The sequence below is a fragment of the Archocentrus centrarchus genome, chromosome 12 (assembly GCF_007364275.1).
Source record: "Archocentrus centrarchus isolate MPI-CPG fArcCen1 chromosome 12, fArcCen1, whole genome shotgun sequence".
NCBI lineage: Eukaryota > Metazoa > Chordata > Actinopteri > Cichliformes > Cichlidae > Archocentrus > Archocentrus centrarchus.
The window spans coordinates 24,254,956-24,264,436 of NC_044357.1; the positions used below are offsets into that span (position 1 = coordinate 24,254,956).

General features: G+C 44.0%; 1 protein-coding gene across 1 annotated transcript; it reads right to left on the reverse strand.

The window, feature by feature from the left end:
• Positions 1–884: 884 nt before the first annotated feature.
• LOC115789377 (uncharacterized) lies at positions 885–8,660 on the reverse strand. Its single transcript, XM_030742769.1, has 7 exons — positions 8,530–8,660; positions 7,498–7,617; positions 4,788–5,162; positions 4,584–4,697; positions 2,396–2,971; positions 2,197–2,313; positions 885–2,112 (listed from the first exon to the last, which is right to left on the reverse strand). The coding sequence occupies exons 2-7, from the start codon at positions 7,535–7,537 to the stop codon at positions 1,505–1,507; spliced, it is 1,830 nt and encodes a 609-aa protein (XP_030598629.1). The 5' UTR covers positions 7,538–7,617; positions 8,530–8,660; the 3' UTR covers positions 885–1,504.
• Between the last annotated feature and the right edge of the window lie 821 nt (positions 8,661–9,481).

A 9,481-nucleotide genomic window follows, 5' to 3' on the forward strand; every position in this document is an offset into this window, starting at 1 on the left:
TAAAACATTTAGATTTAGAAGTTTCCTCAACATTTTTACATGTTTAAGACAAACAAGTGTTGATAAGTTTATAAAATTTTAACGTTTCAGGATCATATCTGTAAAAAACAAAAAAAAAGGGGTAAATAAATTAAATATTATGACACATTAAGATTATAAAGCACACATTAAAAGTTTGATTACATGTCCAAAGGATCTGCTGACAGTGCAGATCTTCAAATATCCAAAAAGTGCTGAACCCGTCCTTTTATAACTTTGACACTTTAAAGGCCTCGTCATCACTGAACGCTTCACCTGCGAGCATCACCTGATCCCGCGAATGTCTCTAAATACCGAACACGAACGCGCTGAAACTCATTTGAAGTGGTGGATGTGGCAGTTTGGGACGCGTCTCTTGGCTGTGGGATGACTCTGGGCACAGGTGAACGTTAAACCTTCTCCTCAGATCTCGTGCAGTAATGCTGCGGAGTTTCCACCTTTAAATAAAACGTGTTTGTCATCCGTGACGTCCCTGAATGATCCAGAAGAGCCTCGCAAACTTTTAATGAACAGGTGCAGATTTGAGGAGCCCAGCAGCAAAACAAATGTTTAATTAGAGTTTGAAAACTGTGTTTTTTCCTTTGTAACTGTTATTTTAAAATGTTTTGATAGCATTTATAAAGAATTTGGTGGCATTTCTCAGCACCGGCTGAATGTATCAGGGTTAAATGCTAATTGTGCAAATCACAGAATTCCCAGCAGGCGCTGGAGGATAAATTCAACTGGGGGGAGGTTTTCCATCTTCAGCAGCAGCAAAGTGTTCAGACTGACACACAAACAGGTAGAGGTCAGCAAACCAGGGGCGAGTCCAGGAGCTTTAAAATAGGGGGGGGGGGGGGGGGGGGGGGGGGGACTGAGAAGCAGCAATAAAGATTTAAGAAAGGTACTTTTGTATTGTATTAATAATAATTGTGGGGACGGTAGGCAGAGGACACACACAGAGTTTCTTAGCAGCTATAAAAGGTGCTTTCAGTGCATTTTACCATATTAATTAAATAGTTACATTTATAGTTACATTACGCTTTTCCCAGGAATGGGGGGCGTACAGGGTGTTCCTCATAGGACAAAAATTTTGGGGACAATATTTTTGTTAAAAGGGGTGGGGGCACCTCCAAAGGCTAATGTTTGAACAGCCAAACTGGCCTCACTGTGATAAAAGCTGAAGGACATCCGTGCTCTCTTATTTCAGTTTGTACACATTATTGATGCTACAGCTGTGAAAGCTAAAACAAAAGCAGGTGTAATGATTATTTTAGCCGTCTGGCTCATTTCTGAACAGGAAGTGAAATGGCTCCTTGAGATCAGGCTGTTGGAAGATATGATCACTGCGCTGGAGGGGGCAGAGCCTGAGGGGGGGGGAGCCTGTAAGCTGGAAAAGGTTGAAGCGTCGCAGCTTTTAGAAGACAGGCTCATGAGAACTAGACTCAGGTTGTGAACAAACATGAAACGAATGCAAAGCAAATAACTAAACATCCTCCGACATGCTGTGAATCGTCTCGATTATCTTCTTCTTCAGCTTCCTCACTTTGTCTGGCGGCGTCTCGTTCAGACACTCCTCCACGTACCTCAGGAACCCCGTGTGCGGCGACGCAGTTTGGGTCTGACAGAGCGTCCTCATGAAGCTCAGCATCTCGCTGGCGCTCGCCCGGTGGCCCGCCCGCTTGCGTCCCGACACTCTGCTGTCTGTGTGGGAGGAAGACGTGGAAGGGGAGGGGGACGGGGATGGGGAGGAGTGCTGGGAGTCTGGGGGTGTAGGTGAGGGCGGGGCTTTGAGACCACGAGTGTTGATGTTCAGCTTGGAGGGGGTTTGGTTAGTGGCGTGGTAGTGTAAGGCGGGGGGAGAGGCTTGGCTGTCCAGGCGGAGGAGGCCGGAGTCCTGCAGCTGGCAGAAGTGGACGTCCTCGGGCTGCTCGTCTTCATCGCAGGAGTCGCAGAGGAACATGAGATCGCAGTAGTGCTTCCACTTCGGGAGGTAGAAGTCCTCCGAGCCGCATGTCTTGTTGGATCTCACTGCCTTGTGTTCACGTTGGAAGATGGTCCGCAGGTTCCTGAACTTCGTCTTTATGTCTTCCACTGAAGGACGAGGAACAACAGAGATGCTGTGAGCTGGGATTAAATCCCCATGTGGTGACTGCACTACAGCAGCACCTGTGTTACCTGTGAACGGGACCGGCTCGCTGTCTGACAGGATGCTGCTCAGTGTCTCCAGCAGGCTCTGTCTCAGCAGACGGTTCCTGTAACTCTCAGACTTGTGGTTCCACAAACAGCTGTGCTCTAGAACAAAAGAAAGACCATCAACTCTCACATTAAACTGGGGGTGTGGGGAGAAACGTTGATGATCAGCGGTGCCACCTACCAGAGTAAAATGAGATGAGCTGCTGAACTTTGGTCTCGCTCCAGAGGCAGCGGGAGTCTGCGCTCAGTCGGCCGTCTGGCTGAACTGAGCTGGTTGTGGAGAAATTTAAAGGGGAGGGGTTCGTGCAGGATCTGGTGTCTGGCAGTGAAGTGGAGGGAGAAACTGGCAAAGTGGCTGATTGGCTGGCTAATTTGAGATTATCTGGAGTCGTGGAGAGGAAGATTTGGTAGCCTACACTTGTGCCGGTTTTGGCGTCGCTCTGGGTAGAGTGGGAGGGGGCGGAGGTGGTACTGTGCTTGATGCTGTTGGCGTGGTTGGAGCTGGAGGAGAAGCTGCTCAGGGTGGAGGATGGCGTCTGGTTTCCGTGTTCCCGGTCCTTGTCTTCTTGCGGTGTCAGTATCTGCAGGTCCTCTGAGCCGTCGTCTTCGTCGCAGGCCTCGCAGAGGAAGAGCAGCTGCTGGTAGTGTTTCCATTTGGACACGTAGGGTTTGTCAGACACCCTGCTCGCCTGGACCGCCTTGTACTCGCGGTTAAAAACGGTCCGAAGGTTCTTGAACTTGCACTTTATGTCTTCGACTGCAAATACAGAGACTCAGAAATCACTTTCTATGGAACATAATGTGGAACATTCAGCAGCTAAAAGCTTCTGCAGACCAGGGAACGCAAACAGGACGATCGTGCTGCTGCATGACACTCCTCCAGATTCCTAACTGCACTGCATCACTGTATGTCTATATTTCAGCTGGTTTTAAAATGAAATATACTTATATAACAGCTGTGGGACTACTTAAAGGAACAATCTGGGGAATACAGTGAGATGAGAGGAGTGGTACTCTGTGTTTCCCAAAGATTTACATTCTTCGGGAAATGGTACTCTTACTCTTAAATACATTTTTAAAATTATATCCATATATAGATCCTACAGTGGAAATCTTTTAATTACAGAGTACTCTGAGACACAAACTATGGAGAAGTTAGAGCTCTAAGGGGCTCTAACTGCGCTCACGATGGGCCTAGAGCCTATCCGGAGGAGCCACTCCACTTCCTGTGTGCAGCAAAGGGACATTTACTCCCAAAAAAGGCAGTGGGTGGAGCTAAAGTGGCTAATAATTGATGTTTTTAGACAAAAAAAAAAGTTAGTTCTCACGAAGACATTATTGACAATGTTTCCAAACTGAAATAAAATGACACACATATCCTTTAGTTTCCTTTTCTTGTGCTGCAAATACGTTTTAGGGTCCAAACCAAACTACTGCAGCATCTGTGTGCAGCACAGAGGGAAACACAGACAGCGATTAGAGCAAGGCGACCAGTACGCACTTTGTGTCGTACGAAGTGCGTACGCACTTCGGCTGTGTACGCACTTCGGCTGTGTACGCACTTCGTGTTCACAGCCGTGAAAATCGCTTCGCTTTTCTCATGTAACACAAACCATGCAGTTTAACAGCTGTAGAAATGTTACATTGAGACGGAGGAGTCACGTCTTTCAGCCGCTTTCATCACGCGTTCTTGGTTCGAGACCAGCTAGCTTGCGGGGCCCGAGTTGAACCCGTTTATCGGCCGAGCACCGAGAGCATTCATGGTGGAAAAACTGCTCAACGGTTCAAATACTGGCGCCGGCCCCCCCGTCGGTGGAAAAGAGGCCTTAGACTCCTAGAATTTTCTTAAAACGTTGAATTATTCCTTTAAAACCTTTCAAAAACTAAGAGTGTGAAAAAACAAAGTGTTATGATGAGGAGACACTGGGATCTACTTTCATGTAATACCAGCTTGTACCACAAGATGGGGCAGTGAGCCAATGTAACTTGGTAAAACGCCCCCTGGTGGTGAAATTTACATACAGAAATGACAGAAAGTAGCTTTAAAGCTGGGACTGTTTACCTAGGGGACACGAGCCTGCAAATTGTTAGCCTAATAGCATAATTGCCTAAGTCATATTTTGGCCAAAACTGAGAGATCTATCTAAATGAATCTACACTGTTAGCAGACTAGAATTAGGTAGGTATCTCAAAATATGACTTAGGCCATTATGCTATTAGGCTAACAAAATACTGAGGTGTGAAATTATAAAAATAGAAATGTGTTTAAAAAGGTGAAAAATCCCTCGTGGGCTTGCAGGAGAAAACAAATAAGAAAATGTGCACATCCTGACTTTAATGAACTGCAGTAAAGACGGAGTGATGTTTACCTGAGAAAGACACGGTGTGGTCGGACAGCTGGCTCCTCAGAGCCTCCAGCAGCCTCAGTCTGAGCTGACGGTTGTTGTGGTTTTCAGACTTCTTGTTCCAGAGACAGTTGTGCTCTGTGAAAAAAAAAACACACCCGTCAGCTGTGAAACTACTTTTTGTCTGTGTGTGTGTACCGCTCTTTGAAACTGGGACAGATCTTTTACCAGAGTAGAAAGAAATCAGAGCTCGCTCCCTCTCTTCAGTCCAGTAACATTTAATCATGACGCTGGAGGGGATGCAGGAGGATGAGGTGGAAGCGGACGAGGTGGACGGGGTGGGAAGAAAGGAGATGATGAGTCCCGGGGAGGCGAGGACGGGTGGGCCCTCGTCCTGCGCAGCGGTCAGCGGCGACAGCGGCGGTTCGCAGGCGGTGGCGTCGTCCTGGTCCCAGCAGCCCTGCAGGAACATGAGCTGATGGTAGTGCTTCCACTGCGGCACGAACTCGTCGTCCGGGTTGCACACCTTGCTCGCTTTCACCATTTTGTACTGGCGCTGAAAGGTGGTCCGGAGGTTCTTGAACTTGTTTTTGATGTCCTCCACTGGGAAGAAGAAAAAAACAGACGTGTTACCGAGCGACGAAAAGATCTGCAGGAAAATTCAACGTAAAAAAACAAACATGTAACTGAGCTAAAGGAAGCTTTGGGATTAAATTTGTGGATGGATGATCTGACTGTAGAAGCATACAGTCACCCTGAGATGAGGGTTTCCATCATTGCAATACTGATATTTTGAAACTGGCCGTGACCACTGACTGTAATTAGCTGATGAGCAGAGCCTGAATAATCCTGCTTTCTGACTCTAATAATGGCAGTGATTTACAGTCTTAATATTTTATTAAATAACTTTAATGTTAGAGCCCTTAAAGCGGTTACTGAGGTCACAGAGAAATGACCTCTATGGAAGCATGATTTGGGCTGAGCCCTGCACTACAAAGAAACACACCCGCTGACATTCAGCATGAGCGGTCACACGAAGCCGTTATCAGCTCGCTAAGTTAACCCACAGCTTCCCCTGCGTGTCCACATGAAAGGGATGGTGTTGGCAGCACGTGACCACAGTTACTGATAGGTGTCCTGGTAACAGAGCGCCTGGTTTTTCAAAGGAAGATGAAACGATATTATGACGAAGTTAAACACACAACACAGGCTGAAAGAAACAGCAGAGGAGAAGTGCTGCAGAGTGATATCGAGGAGTTTGATCAGTAAGACTGGAAAACAGCTGCTTTGTTAATAAAGTTGAGCCTATTTGAAGCCGGGAAAGAAAGCCGTCAAAAACACAGCGTTTAAGTGAAGCCTTATCAGTGTAACAGCTCTATCACTGAAACACGGGACATTAAATAAACTCATGATCAAAACGCAGTTTTAGTTTTCATTCTTTCAGCCGCAGCCTCGGTGCTGTTTAACAGTCTAAGACTAAAGAATAAATCTAAAAGCTAAATTCAAACTTCAAAATAAAAATAAAGTAAATACAAATATCTGCTCTGTTTTAGGATCACATATTAAAGCTTACAGAACAATAAAGTTGTTGTAAAATAGTTTGCAGCCAGCAGAGGAAAACAAAATGAATGAATCGACCCTGAAGTTACCTGGATAGGTGGAATCCCGCCTCGTACAGGCCTCAGGTAACCCTGCGCTCTCAGTATTACAAAGGTGGTTCACTTGTTGCATCATCATGGTAACACATGCTGCTGCAGGTTATGGTTGAGATGAGAGATCAACTAATAACCTACTGACCAATCAATACTCTTACGATCCCTCTGACCTCATGGAGAGCAGGAGGAGCTGGAGCCTATCCCAGCTGTCACAGGGCGAGAGGCGGGGTACGCCCTGTACAGGTCGCCAGCCTACTGCAGGGCTAACACAGAGAGACAGACAACCATCCACACCTATGGGCAATTTAGAATCACCAATTAACCTAACCCCACTAACTGCATGTTTTTGGACTGTGGGAGGAAACCGGAGTACCTGGAGGAAACCCACAGAAACACGGGGAGAACATGCAAACTCCACACAGAAAGGCAGATTCAAACCCAGACCTTCTTGCTGTGAGGCAGAACTGCTAACCACTATGCCACCGTGCTGCCTGTCAAACTAGATCTTTTCCTTTTTTAATTTAAGATTTATTTTTGGCCTTTATTGTTCAGGACAGAGGAGAGCTGACTCTGCAGCAATGCCCAAAACTTTATTGATACTGTAGCTCCTTTCTGGTCTTAGTGCCAAAGTATAAACACATTAACACACCTTTCCACTCACACACTGTGTGTTATTAGTTTAAATGCTTCTTATTTTTCTAATATTACAGTTTTATCTTTGTAAAAATCAGTTCCATGTTTGTGATTGGTCAGATGGCACCGACAGCACCCCCTTTCATGCTCTTAGCTTAGCGATAAACCCTGTGTTAACTTATCAAGTTGGTAACCACCTTTGTGGCTGCCTATGTTAGTTTAAGTGAAGCCTGATAACCAACAGATAACCTGGTTATTCTGAACTTGTTTCTTAGCACCAGGCACAGAAAATCCCCTGCTGGCCATCAACGAGAATGCAGGTTTAAGGTTTCACTTCTCATACCCAGAAGCTACATCAGGTTATCAGATCAAATCAGTTTTATTTATATAGCGCCAAATCACAACAACAGTCACCTATATTGTAAAGACCTCACAATTATACAATCTGTTGACCCCCCATGAGCACAGACTTGGTGATAGTGGGAAGAAAAAACTCCCTTTTAACAGGACGAAACCTCCGGCATAATGAGGGAGGGGGCCATCTAAAATAAAATGACTGGTTTAGCGGTAGCTGAGCTTCATTCTCCTGAGAGGTTTTGGTGGAAATGCAGCTGTGGTAAACACGCCACTATTTTAGCCTCCAGATGTACCTGTGAATGGGACGGGGGGTGGGAGGGTCGACAGGAGCATCCTCAGTGTTTCCAGGGTTTTCCATCGCAGCTGCCGGTTCTTGTAGCCCTCGGACTTGTGGTTCCACAGACAGCTGTGCTCTGAGAAACAAGAAGAAGAAGTTATACCTAAAATAAAATGATTGGGCACTGCAGCTTTAAAGGGTCTCGAGTGTGATAAACAATAAAATCAGAGACTAACTTGCACTGTTTGTGCTCTGCTCTCTAACCAGGCCAGCAAAATGTGAAACAGCATTTGCAGGGGTCAAACTGAACTTTTAGATATTTCCTTTAATTTGTCACCTCTCTTTGGAACAGAAACACACCAATGTTGCTGGTTTTTTTGCTGTAGTTGTAGTTTCCCTGTTGAGCTGCTTTCTGCTCTCTACTAAGGCTAACTGTTTTTCTTTGGCCATGTAATTTATATGATGATGGAATTTTTTAAAAAAGATATTCCTGCTTGGAAAAGTGTGGGAACATCTGGAGTCATTATTCAGGACATTTCATTCAGCAGTCAGCAGCTGTTTTTGGAAAATATCCACAATATTTATCCATTAAAGATTATTCTCACAGCACTTAATAATTAACAGCTACCCACTCATTAAAAACAGCTGATTTTAAACAGTTTTTAATGCTTTTATTTGCTATGATAATGTTAGGTACACGATAATTAGAAAAGTCTGGTTTTTCTCATTTAAATTAAATTAAGCTGCTAAAAATCCGATTTTATTTCGTCTTTTTAAATTCAAACGTACAGAAAACAGCTCATAAAACACGTGTTTTAAAGCATTTCAGTTGAATAACAGCTAACTTGACTTCAGTTGCTGGTCGCCATTGCTGGTCTCTCTCCCCCTCTCTCTGCTGTCGCTCATTGCGAACAGCCGTTGGTCTCGTTCAGCAACGGTTGCCCACAAATGTTGCAGCTGCCGCCGACATACCGACGAAAAAGGGCAACTTTTAAAAACGTCTTTAAGCGCGGTGTGAAACGCGTCCACCGCGGAGAGTGAGACTTACTGGAGAAAAAACGCTATGAGCGCCCTCTCTTTCTCCTCCGTCCAGTACCGCTCCGGAGTGAAGCTGAACGGAGACACCTCCATGTTTGATGTTGCCGTTTGCTCCTTCTCCTACCCGGCTGCATGGTCACGTGACACAGAATCCGAACGCTCATTGGAGGATTCCTGGAGATTCTTAAATAATTACCCATATTGCCCGGTAGAGGCCGCTACCGGTTAGTGTTGTTCTTTAGTAAACACAAACGCTCTTACTATTTTATGGATATTTATTTATTTTTCAAATGTGTTTAATAGCTATGTGATTTAACTGAAGGTGATTTGACTTTTTAAAAATAACTGAAATAAATTAATAGTAATTCATTATAACTCATATTAAAGGTGGCATTTAAAGGTGAAGAATTCTTGCCTTAAACACAGAATAACACAGAATACATTAATAATGGTAAATTATTAAAAAAAATAGCTCAGTAGAATTTAAAATGTAAAATAAAGGAGCCCAATAAATAAAAATCTGAATACTTGTGTATTTATTTATGTAAAAATCAGGATAATAGAGCTTAATAAAGCAAAACAAAACTGAAAATTATTATAGAGTAGCTCAATAACATATGATGAAAAACTGCATCAGGTAAAAATTACTGAGCTCAATTAAATAGAAAAAAATAGAAAATGAAGCTCAGTAAGTAAAAATCTAATTAAAATGCTATATAAACAGCTGTATGTAATAATATAGAGTAAAATAGCTCAATAAATTAAACAAAGCAAAAATAAAACAGAAAAAAAAAACAGGTTACAAATTGTAACTATCAGATGGCATTAAATCAGCTTCAGTCTGGAAACTCACTGGATATACCATGAAAACAACAGCTAATAAAACAAATCTCACAAAGCCCATTTAATAGGAGTTCCTGAGCTCTTAATGTCATTTAAATGAGTGGCCTTTACTCTCCGTG